Source organism: Ilyonectria robusta (assembly GCF_021365365.1).
Source record: "Ilyonectria robusta strain PMI_751 chromosome Unknown BGZ61scaffold_6, whole genome shotgun sequence".
NCBI lineage: Eukaryota > Fungi > Ascomycota > Sordariomycetes > Hypocreales > Nectriaceae > Ilyonectria > Ilyonectria robusta.
Window position 1 is genome coordinate 1093762 of NW_025764440.1, and position 19200 is coordinate 1112961.

Sequence of the window (19200 nt, forward strand, 5' to 3'; positions counted from 1 at the left end):
ATCTTGGTGTTGAGAAAAGCTAATGGCGATAAGATTGTTGCTGGGCCGACCGAGTAAGCAACCCACTACCAGGTTTCCGCTCGTGTACGACGGAGATGACGACGGACAGGCCAGAAAGCTCCGTAGCCCAACTCATCGTGTCCAAAATTATCTCTGAAGCATTCCACATCGAATTTCAACCATCAAGTGCGGACCAAGATGGGAAAACTACTCCTCACGTCTTCGCAAGTCCAGGTCATCGCATCTGGCTTCGTCAGTAAGTCGCATCCCACCATCTCCACAGCGAGCCCCATTCCAAGCCAGCTCACTAACGTGGTGGTGTCTCCAGTATTCCTTTGCACTTTTGCCCTCTTCTTCAGTGGTTACATGATACAACAGCGTACGCTCCGTGAGCTGCGCGTCGCCATCCAGCCCCGAGGCCCCCCGCGAGGATCCCACCGCGAATCACAACCATCATCCCAAGCTTACCTCCCTGAACGATTCCGCACGACGACGACAGAGCTCGAAGATGGAACGATTGTGCAAATAGAGAGCGAGGCTGAGAGAGAGGCCAAGGAGCAAGGCGTGGTGATCGAGGTGAAGAAGACGAAGCCTGACATCAAGGCGGACAAGGTAGCGGACCACAAGGTGAATCCGGAGGCGAAGCAGAAGAACATCGATATTGTGGAGCAGCTCAAAGCCAAGGTGGCGGAAAAGATGGTGCCTGTGAGCCGCCCTGACATCCAAGCCAAGAATGATAAGCCGCTCAGCAGGGCGCAGAGGCGAAAGATGATCAAGCAGGACCTGCAGAGGTCGGCACAATTGGAGGAGCCAGCATACTACCAGCGACGAATGTGGTAGTTCGTATACATATATTGCGTGATAAAGGATAACGGATCATGATGATGCTATATGGGTTCATCAAGTAAAGGAATATGGATAGGCAGGCGTTGACTTCTTTCTATCAATTCGAGCTTTGGAATAGCCTCGTTCCTATATGTGCCACACACACTTGTACACTAAGAAAATAAACTTCTGGTACCGTTTCTAATGTGGTTATGTAGGGAGATATAGGGCCCGAGACATAACCGTGTTCTCATTTGAATGAACCCCCATACACGTGTAATCGATGACTCTAATCCAACATCATTCCCAATCCATTTCGGAAAGCAGAACCTCTGGCAGATCACTGTCCAGCTCCTCTATGATCTGACCGAAAACCATACTCACGCGGCTTTTCAAGCTGTCAAGACCATACATTCCCTCTGGGAGTTCTTCCACAATGCTTTCTATATTCCTTACATCAACCAGCGTGTCGTGGATGGAAAATCCAGATCGCCAATCCCCCACTATCGAATCAAACGTTGATTGGACAATATCAAAGGATACATTTGCTTTCCCCGCTATTAGATATGCGGCGGCCATGTAGTATCTCTCAGTGACGGTCCACCAGGTTGTAGCTTGCCACTGATGCTCCTCAAGCCAACTTAGGACACCCTTCAAGTCCTCGTGGCTTTGAAATTGGACAAGGGCGATGACTGCTTTGATCGCCTCGTCTGGTTGTGACGTGGTCTCCATATGCTTTGTCCAATATTCTTCATTGAAAGCTCTTCTCTCCCCAGATGATACGAGTTTGGGATCAAGAACGTCAAAGATATCCCAGGAGCAGTAGTTGACATACATTTCCCAACAGCCATTTTGCCTGAAATACTTTGAGAGAGTGCTGCCTATGACGCTACACAGGGTTCGGATCGCCCTTGACTGCATGGGACTGCCTCTCCAGTTGAGAAGCATGGAGAAAGTCCTTGAGAGTGGATGGCTGGAGCCCTTGACAGCTGCGCAGACATCTCGTGCCAGAGTAAGCCACAAGGTCGCGATTTCCGGTCGGGAGCGATCAGAGTCGGCATATCTGTAGATTATACCCCACAGTAAGCCGGGGTGCCCAATGTGGATTGCAGACCGAAGTTCGTCAAATGCAACTTGCAACGTGAAGTTGGCTACCCTCCAGTGTTTCGGTGGAACATCTTCCTTGTCCAATAGTGATACTGCGTTCCATAGACCCCCAGAGGACAACAGCCCCATACGGGACCAAAAGCTACCATCACCAGTCACCGCAGCCGAGTTCCCATGAACCGAGAATTCCGCCTTCGTGTAGTAATTGAGGGACACCATCAAGGCTTCCAAAGAGTGAATATCATCATCGAGTCTGAGGGGTCGAGAAGGTGTCAAGACGATGATATGTGGTGGCAACAATGCCTCGATGTGTCCCTTTAGAAGTACATCTTCAGGGACGTGCTTCTTCAACTGGGTAGCCGTGTGCGGATGATCTCGGAGGTATCGCTCAAGCTTCGCCGCTGTAACAGGCCGGCCATATCTCCAAAAGTCGGCACCGACGCCAGTTGCCTGGCGACGAGATTTGACGCGAGCCATGGCGAGAACTTCTTCGGGACGAAGACTCTTGTTTAAGTTCCAGCATTTGATACGGAACTTGTACATTCTCTCACTGGTGTTTGTTAGTTCAAGTGAAACTCTACTGTAGCTTGGTTCGCTTACGTCGCATGAAGGCCATGATGTCGTGCCATGATATCCATGATCTCTGCCAAGGATTTGTCCTCGCGGATGTAAAGTCGCGTGATGGTTTCTCGATACTTTGCCCATGTCGTCGGGCTAGGCCCTTGGACACTTCGACACGGAACCTGAATTGAAGAAGGCACGAGTGACATGGCGATGAAATGGTGTTGGATCGGGTCTGAAGCAGACGTTGAATCAAAGAGAAACTGGAGAAAGACGTCTGGTTCTTTTCGAGGCATCATGGAACACCTGCCCTCTTTTATGTGCGAGAATATTTCGCGATCAGGCTGGGCTCGCCAGCATGGCTGAACTAGTCTTGGATTCATTGGTTCTTATTGAAAGGACATGCATGAGAGAGTGCATCCCAAGGTGAGCAACAACTGATGGTGATAGGTTGGGAAAAAAGACAATGCAGGACAGCTCAGCTCAAAGTGCATAGGTCAACTGCCTCACTTGACAATGTCGATGAGTGGCTCAGAACGTAAGGACCACGAGCTAACTCTTCGTGTAGGGCTGGCATCTTGAAGTCGGTGTGGCTGTTGATACCTGACCCAGCCACACGCGCCTCATCTTACTCTATCATCTGCTTCGGTAAGCCAACCTGACCCCTTGACGAATAGCTACCTCACTTAGCTAGGTACTTAGTAAGTAGGGGAATAAGGTTCGCTTGAGGAGGAATTCATCATCCAGATGCCTTCAGGTTAGTTCCAGACGGCCCTCAAAAAAGGTAGAACTGCATCAACCCGAGGTACGCATGGTCTTGAGAGGGACCTTTGGGTATCATCAAGAACTTACACGAAAAATCTGACGTGCTATGACTGCGCTAAAAAAGACAATAGCTCGTAGATGAGAGAAAGAGTATCCGACCGCAATGGCTCAGAGCTCCTCTTGTGTGAAGAAGTATCCCAATGTACCACAAGGGCCTACGCGGCATTATCAATCCGCCAGGATCAACCCGACTCTACGGGATGCCATCGCGAATTTCGTAAATCTACCTTTCGGGCGGAACCTTCCAACCCGTGTGCTTAGAGTTGTTGCGGACTCCGCGGAAGGGCGGAGCCGCGGCCGAAACGCACTGCGGCCCCATACTACCGGCACTTGCGGATCGACGTCATCCATGCAGTGAGGGCTTTGAGCCTGAGCCCGAATCGCCGGGAGCCACGGATGTCGATTTGACTTTGGATCGGCGGCGGTGATTTCAAACCTCAAGACGATGTCCGACGCGCAATACACCGCACCGCACCAGTGCTTCAAAATGAACACAGTTTCCCTTGCGGGCGCACCAAGGCCACGACTCCTCAGTTTGACCCGGCGACCTGGGAGACCGGGGGAGGAAACGAAATACGACGCCCGCGGGGGGCGGTGCTCCCCTGCTTCGCTCGGATTTTATCAGATCCCCAGAACTTCCATGCCGGGGCCAGCCTTACACCCCCAGACGAAGGTTCGTGCTGGCTGGTTGACGGAGGCGATGATCACTCGGCATGCTTACGAAGCTCAAACGGCGTCGGCCACCGATAAATCCCGTGGCCGAAGGTCCCGTCTGAAATCTCCGTCGGGCAACGACATGAAACCAGTGGCTGGGGGAGTGACAGATTTCACTTTGATGACCCAAACTGTGAACTACGAACGACTCCGTACTCAAGAGTCAAATGTCAAATCCTAGACAACACGGCACGAGATAGCTTACCTGTCCTCACCCGTCCTCGCCCCTGGATCTCAACGGTTGCCACATTCCACCGCGTGAGGTCATTCCTGGTCTATTTCGCCTCCCCCTGGCCGCTGCGCCCCTCGGTTTCCTGTTTGCTCCCCAGATGAGCGCTGCACGTGGATCGGCGGGTGCAAGGGGCAGTTCTCGCGTTCGCTTGTCTGACATGGGGAACTTGTCTTGTCACGCGCGGGGACCGTCACGCGAGAGAGTTGGGGCATAATCTCGTTGGTAGACAGTCTTGGTGTTTGCGTGCCACGCCCGTTCACAGTGTGCTCCGTGCCTGACGTAGTTTCAAGACAAACTTTCTCAAGTAATATCCCGTTCTCAATATGCCATGCCGGCCACCTGGGACACGGACGAAACCATGTGTCAGCGGCACTGCCATTGACGTGGCGTCGGTGCGCAGAGATGAAGACGAAAAAGTGCCGGTCTGTGCGGCGGGCACTGATGAGGCTATCATCAGTCTTGTTGTTGTTTTGGAACGTCGTACTGCATGCTCCGTGTTATGCCTGGGGCTTGCGCCCTTGGGCTTCTATTTTTTTCTAGCTCGGGAGCTTGGGGCTGTGGGTTAATTAGTTCCTGGGGGCCGTTCAGGGTTCAGGGCTCGGAGCATTGTTGGGCTGGTTGATGAGGTCAAGAGTGCACGGTTCGGACAAGCCCGGGTGGAGACGGTTTGGCAGGGCACGAAAGATTAGAGAAACCTATTTTGACGTTGCTTTGTATTTTCGCATGTCGTTGTGATATGGGGTAATTTCACGGTTGACATGCAGCAGTCGTGAAATGAAGTGGAGGCCAATAGTGGGCTTGCCAAGGGAGGTTGGGTGAAGGAGGATGAGGCTGCAGATTTGTGGAGATAGATAGGCAAATATTGGTATTGGTTTGCTTTGTTGTGGCATGAAGCCTGATGCTAATAAGGAAGAGAATGCCGTAATAGGCAGAGAGGTGTAATAGATAGGAGGTAAAGTAGTACAATCCCGTACGTGGATCCCATAAAGCGTGTCCCAGATTCCATCCGCTTTTTATCAAATTCCGATCGCCAGGCGCGAAGCCAGATAGGTCCATAAACTCCAAGCCATAGTAAAGAAAAAAGTCAATCCCGTCACTGGGGGGGAATATCGCAGTGATGAATCCAATCCAACCAGCCAAGCCCAAAATGACATGCTCCCAAGTGTAAAAGTTCAATGTAGTCAACGAAAGACGTGAAATGTAGTAAAGGGTGTAGGGGTATCGAAGAAATCATGAGGCATGGAATAAAAAAAAGTAGTAGAGAGGTAGTGGTAGTGAAGGGGTAGCGGCTGTTAACAGCTCGCTCGCTCAGCGCAGCGGTTGGAACCGTCCATCTCCTCGGAGTGGAAGACGATGCCACGTCGCTTCCAGCCGCCGCGGCGGATAAAGTTGTCGACGGTGTCGAGAGATCGCATGGGTGGTCTCTTGGGGGCGGCGGGGTGGTTGTAAGTGAGGTTGAGGCTGAGAGTCTGGAGGGCGGCAGCGCGGTCGGAGCTGCGGCGGGAGATGCGGCGGGATAGACGACGCATCTCGAGTACGGATTCGTCGTCAGAGTCGTCGAAGGTGGCGGTCTCTTCGTCGTCGGAAGAGTCATCCTCGTCCTGTGTCACCTCGAAGTCGAGGGTCTGGACGGTGGACTCTGACCAGCGAGACTTGGGCATGGGAGGACGCTTGGCCAGGGCGGCGAAGAAATAGTCTCGAGATTCTTGCCTGTCATGGCCGACGTCCTCGGGGCTCACATGAGGCGGCAGAGCCATCTCGGTAGGTGTTTGCTCAACATCGTGCTCCACCATGAAGTTCTCGACATGCTCCTCCTCCTGCGCCTCGTCACAGAAGACGGGCACGGCGGTGGTGTCCTTAAAGGCCCGCTCGAAGAGCCGAGGCGGGGCGTGGAAGGTCGGGTTGAGGTTCAGAGGGTCGATGTCGGGGCGGGCGGTAGTGGGAGTACGAGCTGTGGGAGTGGCGACGGGAGTAGACGAGGTTGATGATGAGAGAGAGCAGCCGGAGGAGAGCGAGGAGCCGGAGAAGGAGATCTTGCGGATGTGAAGATCGCGTGGGCGGCGGTTGGAGGACTTGCGTCGTTGGCCGAAGCCGTGGCCAAGAACATGCATTGTGGTGGATGTTGTATGTATCGATTGGTGGGGTGGATGTGGTGTAGTGTAGTCGAGGTTGTCAGGACCGAGGAGTGGTAGTAATCTGGTTCGGTAGTACTCTCGAGTGTGAGTGCGTGTAAGCGAGAGGCAGTAATAAAGACGAAGGCCGAGTATTAGAGTAAGAGTGATGAATCAACCGGTGATGCTCACTGAGGCAACAGTCGTCGAGTTTGACAGGACAGACTAGCCCAGGCATCGGGGGGCGTCCCAACTCTATAAATAAAAGACGTGGGCGATGAGAGGCGAAGGCGAAAGTGGACGTCACCGGCCGTCAGAGCCGGGAGCAAGGCTACGTACTCTCCACTCCTACGTAAGGTCGGACGGGGACAGGACAGGGGGGCAGCAGTGGTACCTACTTAGGCAAGGCACTGGGCACTGGCATGGGGCGCACCCAAGGCTCAGGCATGTATCGGTGTGGGTGCAAGACTGTAAGTGCAAGCCCCCGGTCCCATGCTAAGACACCCCCGGTCCTGCGATGACTTCGTAGCCCCACCCACACAGAGTGGCTCGCATCAGCGGCATCACGCACAGGGCGATCCCTGTCCGCCTGGGAACGGGGGGCCTGGGAACTGGCCGACCTGGCGTGCACCGGAAGCAGCAGAAAGGAAGATGAGATGGCCGAAAAAGAAAAGAGAAACGTGTTGACGGCCCAACATTTGATCGGGTTGCCGTGTATACCATCTCGGCCTTGATTGCCCGGCCCGCCATATCCCAGCTGCCAAGTCATCATCGGCATCATCATCCTCTGGAATCTCGCCGTCTCGCCGCCCACACGTCCACGCTACCACGCCCTCTGCAACCCTCCTCTCCTGCTCCGGACGGACTCGCAGCGCCATCCACAGGCCGACGGACTTCACTGAAGGGCCTCTTGCTCCTCCCCACTCCCCCCCGATCCACACCCTTGGGGGCTTGGCATGGGCTTGGCTCGCTGCTCTCACAGAGACGGGACGAGAGGCTGAGGTACCTCTGGGTACCGGTTCGTTCGCTGTAACCTCGTTGCCCTTCTCTCGCTCCGGCTGCGTCGTAGGTTTTTCGCATTTGCGCTTCGCTCGCTTGCTTTTTGGCTCCGAAACTCCACCCGGCTCTCTGCGTACCCGCCAAACTATCACCAAGACATGCCTTTGCTTGTCGAGAGTTCAGATTGCCGCAGAACAAGGCGGGCCTCAGACTTCCTGCTCATCTTCTCCTCGCCCGTGGTTGTTTCGTGCTCCGTTCCTGAGCTTGCGCCCGCCCGCCCGCGTGTGTCTCGCGGCTTGAGTTACCCCGTTCCTGTCTTTCCGCTTCCGGGCTTCCCCATGGCCCTTCACCGACTTCCTTTGTCTCTCGTGCCTGGGCTCCCGTGCGCGCTACCACCACTCCAAACCGCAGACCGCAAGACGCCACCAAAAAAACGATGTTGCGGATTTTTTGGCCCGGCCCGGCCTTGCTGAGGTGAGGCGTAAGCGCAGCAGTGAAGCAAGCCCGTCTGCGTGCGGCCTCGTACCGGTTGGGGTTGTGGGCGCCCTTCTTCCCGCGTTCGCCGCGAACAGGTCGAGTTACGCCCGGACGATGCCTCGTCCGTAATTAATTTGCCAATATTCCAATTTATTGCCTTGCGCATTCCCCAGCAACCAGCCCTTCCTGCCTGGCCATCTCCCATGCTGCCAGCCGGCCCAGCCAGCCATCTATTGACTCTTCTTTCTTTTCAGTCATCCAATTCAATTACATCGACATGCCACATCCCTGCGTCCGGGGGGGGTAGTCACGCCCACAGTCCACGCTGGCAGATGGAGACCGGGGTGCCTGCACGGTGGGACCGATGTGCGGCGCGGCCTGGCAGGCTGAAGTGTAGGACAAAGGAAACCTCTTAGCTCCTAGCCTGCGCGAGCACAACTTGCAAGAAAAAAGCAAACCTGTGAGGGGTCAGCCCTGGAGATTCGGGCCCAGAACGCTTTCTTGACGCTGGCGTGCTGCGTGTTTGTGACTGCGAGTGCAGGTGTCTCGCCTGACAACCAACACTGTCTTGTCCTGCGACGCGAAAAGCGTGAACTCGTGAGAGCGTAGGCAGGTTGAGCGCGAGCGCGAGCTTGAGTGCATGCATGTCCCATCTGCGGCAGGATGGACCATGTCAATTTTTTTTTTCCTTTTGCGGGCATTATCAATTCTAGATCTGGGCCTTGTTTCGGTTGATTGGGCATGCGTCCTCGCCAGTGTCTTGACTGGCACAATAGTCCTTGGAGCTGAGAGCACCGTGTGATGCAGGTAAGAGCCTCGAACCTCGAGTCCGAGTCTCAACGTGAGGAAAAAGGCATACATCGCGAGAGAGGCCAAGATCTAGGCCTAACTAGATACGAAACGAAACGCAGCCCTCATCTGAGTGGCAGCACCTGTAAGGTGTATCAGATGACAGCTGGGACCTGGATTTGGCAACGGGTGGTCCTGGCTCGAGCCTGCGTGTTTCCTGTTCCTGTTGCCTGTGCCTGTTTCTGTGCCTGTTCCTGAGCCAGGCCCCGGTCAAAGGCCCTAGTCCAGGGCCCAAACTGGGCCTCGACGTCACCACAAAATTATCCATTGATTGATCCTCCCTCCCTCCCTCAGCCTCAACGTCCGGATTACCGCAGCTCCGACGCCCCAGCCGGCCCAAGGCTCCCTTTGTTCGCTGGCTCGGCTCGGGCTTCGATCTATTGCCGCATCAGACGACGATTGCTGCCCGTACCGCACCGTCCCATCACCAAGTTACCTCCAATTTCCTCATTGCCCTCACCGCCCCGTCGCGCGGCAGGTTCCTCGTTCCCGCCGCTCTCTATCTCACAGACTAATCCCTCGGGGCGATCTCCCTTGCAGCAGAATCCCACGAGGACGAAGAGCCAGCGAGGCCCGGCGCCGGACGGACGAGGCACCGGTGCGCGGCCGCCAAGCCCTGCCGTAAAGTGCGAGTGGGGGCAGTGTAGCCTCGTGATGCCGTTTGCCGTGTGAGCGTGTGGGTGACTACTCGGCGAGAATGTGCCTCCCATGTACCGGCTTACTTACACATGCGCCTCATTCTGTAAAATCGGTGAGCGAGGGAGGGCGCTGGGTGAGAGAGGGGCACAGTGACCTGGGGCATCGGCGTGGCGTTCTCTAGGTGGCCTTTGGCTCTTTGTCGGGTTGTCTCCCTTGCAGCTCGAGGTGCTTGCTACGCCGCTTCCAGCACGAGGAGCACGAGGCTAGCACCAAGGTATGCTAGACTGCCGAGTGGGAACGCTGTGCCTGACCAGCGAGAGCGTAGGATGCCAGATTAGCAGGCGACGATGCAGCTGAAAGGCTGCCATCGGGCCCATCGCTGGGTTTAGTTGCGTGCGGTGCCTTGTACCTGCAGCCCATCGTCCATCACGCACATGAAGCGAGCGAGCGAGCCCCTCCCCCTCCTAGGATGTCAATCTCACCTGCAGGATGCATAGACTACCCCATGCCACCGATGCACCTCTCAGCCTCTGCCCCCTCGCCATGGCATGCTAAATTCCGCCGGCAACCACTCAGGCTGCGCGGGATTGCTCCTCAAACGCAATGGACAGACAGACATTCAGTCCGCGCAAGCCTCTTGACTCAAGGGGAGAACGTTCCGCAATCTAAACGTCCCGTGAGCGCCTCACATGTCGTCCTCACCGCAATTCCATGTCTCCGTTGCTGTGTCTCTACTCGTGTGAATGTCTCTACTTCCTGTCGACGGTCCATCTAGCCTCTGCCTCAGCACAGTCCTGTCTCGCCGCCTCGTTCACTCTGACTCTTCGACTGTTTCTTTTCTCAATGCCGTCGATCATCGCCTTTTGCATGCTGGCCTCCTCCACCCATCCGTCTCAGTTCAATCTCGACATTCCTCAGCGACGCGTTAATCACTCGCCCGGTCGTCACGCTATCCGCGGGGTCAAAACGTAAGTCAGGCACGCCACGCTCTTGACTCTCGCTAAAGGATTCCAAAGGTGGAGTGTTCCCGCAAGCCCAAGCCTGGCCAAGCTTCGCAAGATTCCGATGCCCCCCTTCTGAGTGTCTTGCCCGTTCTTGCGAAGACTTTCACCGCCAGATTGATAGCGCGCACGCTTTCGTCCCGCCCCGTCCCATAGCTTGCCAGTCCGTTCCTCACTTCGTCCGTGCTCCGTCTGCACCCGGCAGTGGTTGTCTCTGCGGGGGCCTTGGCAGAATTCCCCATCCCGTGAAGGCTCGTGAACGATCGTGAAGACGGGCTGTCACCGGAGATTGAAGCCCCTATGCCCCTCAGATGTCGCCGCAAGCGTAATGCACGCTTCGAGCTTTCAAATCAAGTAGCACATGCACGAGCAGCTTTCATGCATGCAATCATGTACTGCCGGTATCCATCACCAACCGGCCATCCCTAGCACATTTGGCATCTGTTGGCTCTCGTTGGCCCCAGCACTACGGGCGTGGCGTCGTCCGTCCAGCTCCCCAGCTAGCCGAACAACGAGCCAGTAGCCATTCATTGTCCAGGACGGCTGATACTCGACTCGACAAGGCTCTTGGTTGGGTCCTCGTCGTCGCTGTCGTGCTGAGTGTGGAGCATCACAATCGAGATTTGCCGGCTCGTTGGGAATCGGTGTGGTGGTGGCTTTGCTTCTTCGCATCGCCCGCCTTTGTTTTTCCAGCTCAATCTCATCTCCATCGCACATCTCCAATCTCATCTAGCAGCTGCAGCCTGCATGGCCCAGGGCCTCCACCGGCCTGGGCCTGCGCAAAAGAAAAACATCCCAGGCTGCCAGAGCCGGCCCCGGCCATCAGCCAGCCCAAACCCATCCAGCTGGGACAGATGGACGGCCGCTGCGACGCTGTCTCCGAAGGGCTGGCAGGGGGTTGCTTCACGGTAGCGAGAAGAAGGGTGAATTGGCCGCTCTGATTGACTGAAGGGTCTTTTTTGGAGAGGATGACATGCTTTTTGCGTTACATCCGGGGATGATCGACGAAATTGTTTACTAATTTTCAACCCCGAAAGTGAAGACCCATGCAAGCTGCCTCCCAAGTCCTCCACTGTCTCCAGCCTCCACCTGCAACCCTTCCCAGCTGAGCTGAGCCCCCATCCCATCCCGAGATACCATGTCGGACCCGACAGTCAAGGCCCGCATCTCCGGCCAGTCGTCTTTCAGCATCGCCGACGCTGAGAGTTTGCAGCCAGTCACGGCGAAGGCGTAGCTAGCGACAACAACCTTTCACTCCATGGCCGAGTCTGGGCAAAGGCTTGCGTGGCCGCAAGTAAGTCAACTTAATCTCGAGTATGCTTTGCTTTTCATTGGCTGTTAGTCGCCGGTCCACGACGCCCTCGCTTCGTATCGAATTTGAATCGTGTGTATAGGTTCGTGGTTTGACTTTTGCTCTTTGAGAGTGTTCGGTCCTTTGCCGGATCCCCTTTACGAGATATGGAGCAGATACTAAGTACATACAGTACTTTACTCTACATGTCACCCAATTCTATATACTACAACAACTTTTTTGCCATGTTTTATTTTACCTTTCGCCATATAATTGTAATTGTAATTCCAACTGCCAGTATTACCCTATACCCCTGTGTACTCCCTCCTGGCCACCAGTCCCCTCTTCGGCCAAAGTTTTCCGCACCTCCCACACAGCGGAGTGATGGACTATCGTCACACGCTGCACCGAGACATACAGACAAGCCTATTGCACTAAGTTCTGTCTGATAGTCATGATCGCCGCCTAAAAATCCACAAATGACTCCAGCTCACCGATGCTCTCTAGGCTTGTCTCTTCAGCCACCTGCTCACCCGTCATCTCTCATTGGGCAGCCCCTGTGAATCCCCCTCATCTTCAACCCACGCCGCGCTCATCATCTCTGCACATGAAACACCTTGACCGCCTCACGACCGCACATCTTGCCTACACATCTCAATGTCGCGGGCAATCGAAGATGATCACCTCCTTGAATTGAAAAGAGGACCTGTTTTTCACTTCCACTTAATACCCCGTACATCGCCCCTCATGCCAAGTATCGAGCAATCGTCATTGACACAAACCTGATCCGGATCGCCCCTCATTGATAGCGCTGCAAGTCAAACTCTCTTGCATCGCATCTCGTCCAATCACCAGCACTACACGAATGTCTTACCACGCAGTACTTGTACTCTGGACCGGAGTCCTTTGGCGCGTGGCGTCCCATCGTATCCGCAGTCTACTGGCCGCCACACGAGACGGATTGAGGCGGGGCGCAGTTAGCCTCTCGCAGGCCGTCTTTCAAGGGGTGCAAGGGCTCCCGTTCAATAGCGGCCGGTATGGCGTCTCAAGGCCTCGCACTATTCCGTTGACCCTCGGGCTAAAGAGGTCTCGAGACCAGAGATCTACACCCACTTTACGGAGAACACCGGTATTAACTTCGTCGTCAGCCTTTGTACCGGACTACTAAGTGATTCCCCTCACCAGGCCCCGCCCGGCCGTCGTCACAGTCACAAACATGTCACTGCCAAGCCAACAACTCGATTGATTCTCGATTCGCTTCCTCCCTCCTAATTACAAATTCCGAACTGCCCCTGTCCAGCTGCTTATCGACCGAGGCTATCCTCCCACAGCAGTACCGAGTTAGATCGTTGCAGGGGGTTGTCATCGTGACTCTCCCTCGCATGAGAAGTGACAGGTGATGATGATACGGTGATTTAACTATCCCGTCCGTCCGGGGCACCCGTAATCCGGAGTTCGGATGTGTATGATCACGGGAGTGCGTGAAGCCGGCGAATGCTGACAGGACCCAGAGTTGATAGATGATCTTGCTCATCTCCATCAACTTGAAACACCGTGGTCGCGGCTGCTGGGTTAAACATTGAGAAAGCCGCCTGGTCATCGGGCGCTTCGTTCATTCATCCCGTCTATTTCGTCATTGACCTACCAACTACGAAACATGCATCCGCATAACTTATACAGTATGTGCGTTTCCAACCATGTACATTACGTTGTCCAGCATCACGCCCTGCGAATCCGCTGGGGAATATGCACTGATTGCGCCGAGTGCACCGATAAAAAGAAAAACCCATTCGACCTGTCATTGCCAGGCTCCAAGATCGTAGATCATACATACCCCTGTGACGTTTTGTTTCCCAATGCTGCATAGTAACTACGTTGATTGTTGCGTTGGCTGCGCGGGATCAGCGAATGGGAATGACGTCTTTGACGTATTCCATGTTTGAGGCGCGCTGTAAGCAAGGGTGGCCAGATCACAAAGTGCCATCATTCTCGCCAGGGAGACGTTCCACGCGCTTCTGTTCCCAGTCCTCTAGATCTTTACCAGCCAGTCTCTGTATGCCAAGTTAGCCACATAGTCCAGTCAACCATGCATGTCCCTTATCCTCCGAGACGTGGCGGAGAGCGAAGGGTTCGCAATAGGCATGATGGTGACGGAGATGATGGAGATGATGGAGATGACGCACGTAGTACTCCTCCTTCATGTCCACCTTCCTCGCGGATCGGCGGACGTTGAGCTCCTCTTCCTTGGTCATCTGGCGGACCTTGCGATCATAGCGCTCGTATCGGACGGCGGTGGCGGGCGTTAGAACGAAGGAGCCTGCGACAATGACGGCCATGAAGGGCAGCCCGAACATGAGGAAGGGATGCCTGTTCATGACGCGACGATACCGCATGCCGATGGAGTTCATCTCAGCCGCGCTGCGGAAGCGCTTGCTCTGGAAGCCCATCCTTGCGGCGGGTCAATTGATCGGTTAGTCCGGAGTTGCGGGCTTGCCGGTCGTTCGTGTCGGTGGTCGTGGTCAGTCGGCCGGAGGTGGGTTTGAGCGATGGACTGCGCCGGTGGATTGCGCCGTTTCGGGGTCAGACGAGGCTGCGAATTGAGATTGACGATGGATGGGTGAGGTTGTCGCCAAGCCCACCGCCGAGACGAGAGAAGATTGTGCAAAGTGGAGAATTGGCGGGCGGAGTGACGGTTCTGCTTTGGGCGACTTTCGGCCGATGGTCTGATGATTTGCGGTTGCAATTTGCTGACGAGAATAGAAGCATTGGTTCGGGATAGAAGGCTCCTCTTGTCGCCCGTTACTAGCGAATGGCCTGTGCGGCGAATCTATTTTCCTGGGCGAGTTCACGGTGGAGACTCGCCGTGGTGAAGGTGAATACCTTTCTGCCACTCAATCGCAAACGAATAACCATTTTTGAACTAAACCATACCCACAGCTCACGGACCAGACGAACACGCTTCTTCTTTCAGCCTCATGGTGCGAGAAAACATCGTCTAGCACTCACGGACCACGCAATCCAGGGTCCTGAACCCACTTCATTTCTTCCATGGAAGATTCTGCATGACACAATGCCATGTACCCCCGAGTACCTCGTGCACAACCATTGAACGAGCCCCATCGTGGAGGAGAAGCCCCATCTTGTGCGATGGCAGACTCCATCTTCGAGACGACAGACTCCATTCGGTGACATCCTGTCCAGCATGTCCCGGTTTAGATAGTGCCTCTCCTCGGAAATACGGTAATTGCTCGCGTGACTAGCCTCGCCCTGTTCATCCTCCGCTGCCATGTCCATGTTTTGTGTCCCGAGAAGCGCCTAAACGCACGGTGATGTTTCGGTATTCATTTACGGTTGGTGTGTCTCGACCGCCGCTCACTCGTCCCATTGTCACAAGTGAGGGAGAGAAAAGGCGGATGAAAATATTTTACAGGCTGGTTCCCTGTCATGCCGTGAGTTGAGATCGTCAACACAAGAAGACCCTTCTTCGGAGGTGGGGCAAGAGACATGAACGCTGTTCCTGGCTGTCATGGAATAGTCGACTGCCACATGGTCGGCCAATCGTGGTATGCCTGAAACAAATCACTCGTAAATATGGACTCATAGGCACGCGACCGCAGTGAGTTTTCTGAGAGTTGGTGGATCATCACGGTCAGCTCACTTAGACGAAGTGATACTGTCCAATTGATGGATCTGTCTTGCGACTACCCTGCACTTGCGCAGGATTGACTACCATTTACCTTCACATTGGTTTCACATACCAGAAATAACGACACTTAACTGGTATTTATTAGTTTTGGTGACTATAGTGATAGTCTCATTCTAATGGGAGGTGCCTTTCATAGGTAGTTTATAAAAGCGTGAACAAGTGAACAACGTCACCACAGATACTGATCAATATTGGCAAGAAGTGTCATTCGTCGCATCAGATGAGTTATGTGAATAATGAGTTTTAATTTGAAATAGTCTTCTAGTACCAATTGAGGGTTACTGTGGCTGGTGATGTCGTAAGTTGTTGAAATGACCTTTCTGAAGCTGGTTACGGACTTTCGGGTTGAGGCCAAGCTAAGCTCTAAGGAGTTATCTTCGTATAAGAACTGTTAAAATATACAAGCCCTTCGAGTATTCTTCACGAACAGGGATCAGACCGTAGTGCGTTGTAGCTTAACTTCCCACACGGGAGTGACATTCATTCTTCGACAACAGCGGCACAAGACCTATCCCTGAGCACCTCCACCAAAAGGACCAAAGTAGCATTGGATTTAAGGCTTGGATGCAACCTGTTAAGGGCCGTGTCGAGATTTGGGTGCCGTATTTTTCTCTTCAAATGGAACTCTCCATCACGAGCAGCGGCTACTCGGTACAACATCGCCGCGTAAGCTAGACATGGCTGATCTAGTTTATGCAGCCATTGAGGGTTATCGAGTGTGTACAAGACCAAAGAACCTCAAATCTATTTATTTTGTATGCTGAGAACGCTTTATATGACTTGCAGAATTTCCTTCACTGTTAAACACAAGACCGATGAGCTGTTACAGGGACCAACAGTAGACCAATACTGTAGTTAGATCTCGCGCTCTGCGACAGAAAGCAATGATAGGGCTGAGGTCCTAGCTGATTTAAACTAGAAATTCTGCCACCAAGTAACCTCGAAAGCAATTTCTAGCTCAAGAACTTTACGCGATATTTTAGGAGTCCCGACACACGTGGAGCAGAGGCGTGTCCCGCTCGAGCGAAATGTCGAATGCTTTTTAGAGTATAAGAAATGAAACCCAAGGAGTCCGTGTAAAAATTTGGCACTCTAAGGAATAGAAACTAAGAGATGGTCATCGTGAATCCCAAGACCCAACATTGTCAACTGATCATTCGCGATCTCAGCATAGTGTTACAGTAGCAGCCAGGTCATGTGTAAGATCTCGAGTTTAGGGGAGGCATAGAACCATGCGTGCCGACGGGGGACTAACTGTTATTGCTGAAGGCGCTACATACAAAGATTTTGAGACAGTGCTGGCGGCGAAATGTATCTCATGAGCGGCGTAGATACTCGAACGTTGAGCTAGTGGCATTGCTGCTATTGACGACCAAAACAGCCGATAGCACACATCCCACAATTGACTATCCATCACCTCTGCTCTTGAGGATGCCTTACACATGAATTTCCCACCGAATGGAGCGATTCCCCGCAATTGTTTCATACAATGGCCGCGATTGATGATACTGGAAGTCCCATTGTTGGATGATGTCTCTCAATTTTGTGATCACTGGCTCTTGAGTGGTGTTGGGTGATTTTACTTCCGTTACGAATTAATTGGTTCCAATTCTGAGACGTCAGCTTGCTTGATTTCTTGGGCCCCGTCCTCTAAGTTTGTTGGTTCACTCTTGACCCATTCGTCCAGTGGTTGTTGATTGAGGTGAATTTTGCGTCAGTGTAAGCTTGCCATTTGTACAAACACTACCACTGCATGCCGATGCTGTGACAACTTTCATACCATAGCATTTTCCCTTTGAGTCGTTGAACCGTGTTTATCCCCAACTCTATCTGTGTCATTACTCTGACCTTGTGTGTATTCCATTTGTCAGACGATCTGGAGATACGATGCGCAGGATATCCCGACAACTTCGTATGCCGCACCGATCCACCATACCAAATTGAACCAAGTAAGAAGAAGAGGAGGAAAAAAAAAAAATAGTCAAATCAACAAGACCTTGGAAGTTGATCTGTTGAAATGGCAAAAAAATCAGGTTCCCCGAGACCTGGCTCGAACAGGTGACCTTTCGGTAACGAAGGGGCAATTACAGCCGAACGCTCTTCCAGCTGAGCTACTCGGGGATGAGTTGTTGCGTTCCGGGTCCGATAACACTCCTCATAGAGGCTCATTGATCTCAACCTTGGAGATTGTCACATGCGTGCTCTCTCTGATTCGTCCATTGTCACATGCGTTCATGATGAGTCGGCTGCTCGGTAGAGAAGCAATATCGAAACGTGAAGTACGAATATACATGAATTCAAGGTTGGTTGAATGAGGAGGGATTGAATTAATTAGGTAATTTAATTGTACCATAAGCATTTATATGTGTTGCTGGAACTACATATTGGTTTACTCCTGGAATGTGTCTCAGCTTCTGTCGCATGGACAACAACGCATGAAACTGCCGGATGCGTCATGTCTCTCTCCGACAATCGCTTTCATGTTGATTTGCGGTTCTGCATGCTTTGTGAGATTGGCTCATAACGGCCGCGGTCTCCATCCTATTGGGTCATCTTGGCTTCATGACGATCACCATTCGAAGCTTCCAGGAACCACGGCCCGCGTGCATGTTTTCCCTCGCCCTCTCGATGGGGAGGTTGCCCCTTGTTATGTCTGCTACCCCGGAGACCTTAATTCAACCGGAGCTAGGGCTGAGTGTTTCATATCTCATCTTCCTCCTCTAGCTCTCTCTCTGCTCTCCTGACCTGGCGCTCGGCGATTGCCACCCGAGATTCTAGATCGGCCATGACACTTGAGTTGTCAAGAACTCCACTCTCGTACCAGGATCGGATGATTCTCTCGCTTCGTCTTCGTAAGTCGGCCATCTCGGCTACCTGGGCAACTTGGGTCGCCTGGACGGCCTTCATGCGGTCCCCTAATGCGATGAGGGTGGTGCTTTCGGTTGGATCGGGGATCGGGCTGTCCTTGATTGCAGTCAAGGAGGAGAGTGTGGATGGAAATGATGAGGCAGAGGCGAGGACGATGGATTGGATGGCATCGGTGGAGAGCTCGGATGGAGGATCGGCGGGGTCGGCGGCATGAAAGAAATCGGGGTGTGTTTTATCTGCAACAAATTGGGTATGAGAACACGATCGAGGGGCATTGATGCTGAGGGTTTCGTACAGATCTTGAGGATCTCGCCGTAAACACGGATTTTGGAGATCAAGGTGGAGAAGCGGTTCTCGAGGTCGCCAATCTTTTCGACGGCGGAGTAGTCCTGGGCGAGGGAGGGCGACACGGTCTGGCCGTAGAGAAGATGCTCGACGCGCATGAGGCGCGACTCGAGCAGGTCAAGGGTGGAGAGGGTGGTCTGGTCCATGGCGGGCGAAGTCGGTGACAACGCAGTCGGTGGCAAAGCAATCGGTGGCAGCGAGGTCGCAGGGAAGCTGATGCAGAATGGCGGGATTGACCGGCAGACCGAAAGATTGACCGGTAGACCGAAAGACTGACAGACAGGATGACAAAGAGGTCAAGGTTGCGGGAGAGGCGGGCGGCAAGCGCAGGAGCGGGGGGTCAGGAAGTTTGTCAATATCATGAACAAGAGAGCGAGACATGTGGAGCCATGGTGTACTGTCGCAGATGAGCCAGGCAGTTGATCCCTGGCGAATGCGCCTGTGGTAATTTACGTGAACGTCACTCAGTTGTGCTTGTGCTTGTGCTTGTACTGGTGTCCAGGGGCGTTGTACCTAGCCGCTTGTAGCCAGCCGCCACTGTTCCACTGGAGTCCCCCCTGAAGCCATGGGGATTGTGGCTTCCCCCAGCAAGGCTGCGAGCGGCGGTAGGGCTCTGATTGGCCCCGCGGAAAGAGGCGATCCCGTTGTGT

The 19200-nt window shown here is 53.7% G+C and overlaps 10 protein-coding genes and 1 non-coding gene across 11 annotated transcripts; 4 read left to right on the forward strand and 7 right to left on the reverse strand.

The window, feature by feature from the left end:
• The first annotated feature begins 108 nt into the window (after positions 1 to 108).
• BGZ61DRAFT_197985 (uncharacterized protein) lies at positions 109 to 1018 on the forward strand. The gene is made up of 2 exons (XM_046237876.1): positions 109 to 256; positions 329 to 1018. Exons 1-2 carry the CDS (start codon positions 199 to 201, stop codon positions 838 to 840), a joined length of 570 nt encoding a protein of 189 aa, XP_046106835.1. The 5' UTR covers positions 109 to 198; the 3' UTR covers positions 841 to 1018.
• A 57-nt stretch (positions 1019 to 1075) lies between these two features.
• Positions 1076 to 1832, reverse strand: BGZ61DRAFT_447782 (uncharacterized protein). Its single transcript, XM_046245399.1, has one exon. The coding sequence runs from the start codon at positions 1771 to 1773 to the stop codon at positions 1126 to 1128; it is 648 nt and encodes a 215-aa protein (XP_046106836.1). The 5' UTR covers positions 1774 to 1832; the 3' UTR covers positions 1076 to 1125.
• A 1839-nt stretch (positions 1833 to 3671) lies between these two features.
• BGZ61DRAFT_197996 (uncharacterized protein) lies at positions 3672 to 4400 on the forward strand. The gene has a single exon (XM_046237878.1). It carries the CDS (start codon positions 3764 to 3766, stop codon positions 4211 to 4213), a length of 450 nt encoding a protein of 149 aa, XP_046106837.1. The 5' UTR covers positions 3672 to 3763; the 3' UTR covers positions 4214 to 4400.
• Positions 4401 to 5438: 1038 nt separating this feature from the next.
• On the reverse strand, positions 5439 to 6513 carry BGZ61DRAFT_197993 (uncharacterized protein). Its single transcript, XM_046237877.1, has one exon. The coding sequence runs from the start codon at positions 6373 to 6375 to the stop codon at positions 5557 to 5559; it is 819 nt and encodes a 272-aa protein (XP_046106838.1). The 5' UTR covers positions 6376 to 6513; the 3' UTR covers positions 5439 to 5556.
• A 284-nt stretch (positions 6514 to 6797) lies between these two features.
• On the forward strand, positions 6798 to 7797 carry BGZ61DRAFT_572211 (uncharacterized protein; the record flags this gene model as incomplete). Its single annotated transcript, XM_046256095.1, has 2 exons — positions 6798 to 6845; positions 7141 to 7797. 2 exons carry the CDS (start codon positions 6798 to 6800, stop codon positions 7672 to 7674), a joined length of 582 nt encoding a protein of 193 aa, XP_046106839.1. The 3' UTR covers positions 7675 to 7797.
• A 249-nt stretch (positions 7798 to 8046) lies between these two features.
• On the reverse strand, positions 8047 to 8981 carry BGZ61DRAFT_447788 (uncharacterized protein). Its single transcript, XM_046245400.1, has one exon. It carries the CDS (start codon positions 8710 to 8712, stop codon positions 8320 to 8322), a length of 393 nt encoding a protein of 130 aa, XP_046106840.1. The 5' UTR covers positions 8713 to 8981; the 3' UTR covers positions 8047 to 8319.
• Positions 8982 to 8989: 8 nt separating this feature from the next.
• Positions 8990 to 9884, reverse strand: BGZ61DRAFT_516160 (uncharacterized protein; the record flags this gene model as incomplete). The annotated part of the gene is made up of 3 exons (XM_046252282.1): positions 8990 to 9384; positions 9427 to 9602; positions 9822 to 9884. The coding sequence occupies 3 exons, from the start codon at positions 9882 to 9884 to the stop codon at positions 9078 to 9080; spliced, it is 546 nt and encodes a 181-aa protein (XP_046106841.1). The 3' UTR covers positions 8990 to 9077.
• Positions 9885 to 12049: 2165 nt separating this feature from the next.
• BGZ61DRAFT_447791 (uncharacterized protein) lies at positions 12050 to 12528 on the forward strand. Its single transcript, XM_046245401.1, has one exon. It carries the CDS (start codon positions 12128 to 12130, stop codon positions 12326 to 12328), a length of 201 nt encoding a protein of 66 aa, XP_046106842.1. The 5' UTR covers positions 12050 to 12127; the 3' UTR covers positions 12329 to 12528.
• A 1073-nt stretch (positions 12529 to 13601) lies between these two features.
• On the reverse strand, positions 13602 to 14078 carry BGZ61DRAFT_475921 (cytochrome c oxidase assembly protein COX16-domain-containing protein; the record flags this gene model as incomplete). Its single annotated transcript, XM_046248749.1, has 2 exons — positions 13602 to 13682; positions 13815 to 14078. 2 exons carry the CDS (start codon positions 14076 to 14078, stop codon positions 13602 to 13604), a joined length of 345 nt encoding a protein of 114 aa, XP_046106843.1.
• A 3294-nt stretch (positions 14079 to 17372) lies between these two features.
• BGZ61DRAFT_t93 lies at positions 17373 to 17458 on the reverse strand. The gene has a single exon. It is a non-coding gene; the product is annotated as a tRNA-Tyr (tRNA).
• A 186-nt stretch (positions 17459 to 17644) lies between these two features.
• BGZ61DRAFT_447798 (uncharacterized protein) lies at positions 17645 to 18992 on the reverse strand. Its single transcript, XM_046245402.1, has 2 exons — positions 18501 to 18992; positions 17645 to 18441 (listed from the first exon to the last, which is right to left on the reverse strand). Exons 1-2 carry the CDS (start codon positions 18694 to 18696, stop codon positions 18038 to 18040), a joined length of 600 nt encoding a protein of 199 aa, XP_046106844.1. The 5' UTR covers positions 18697 to 18992; the 3' UTR covers positions 17645 to 18037.
• Between the last annotated feature and the right edge of the window lie 208 nt (positions 18993 to 19200).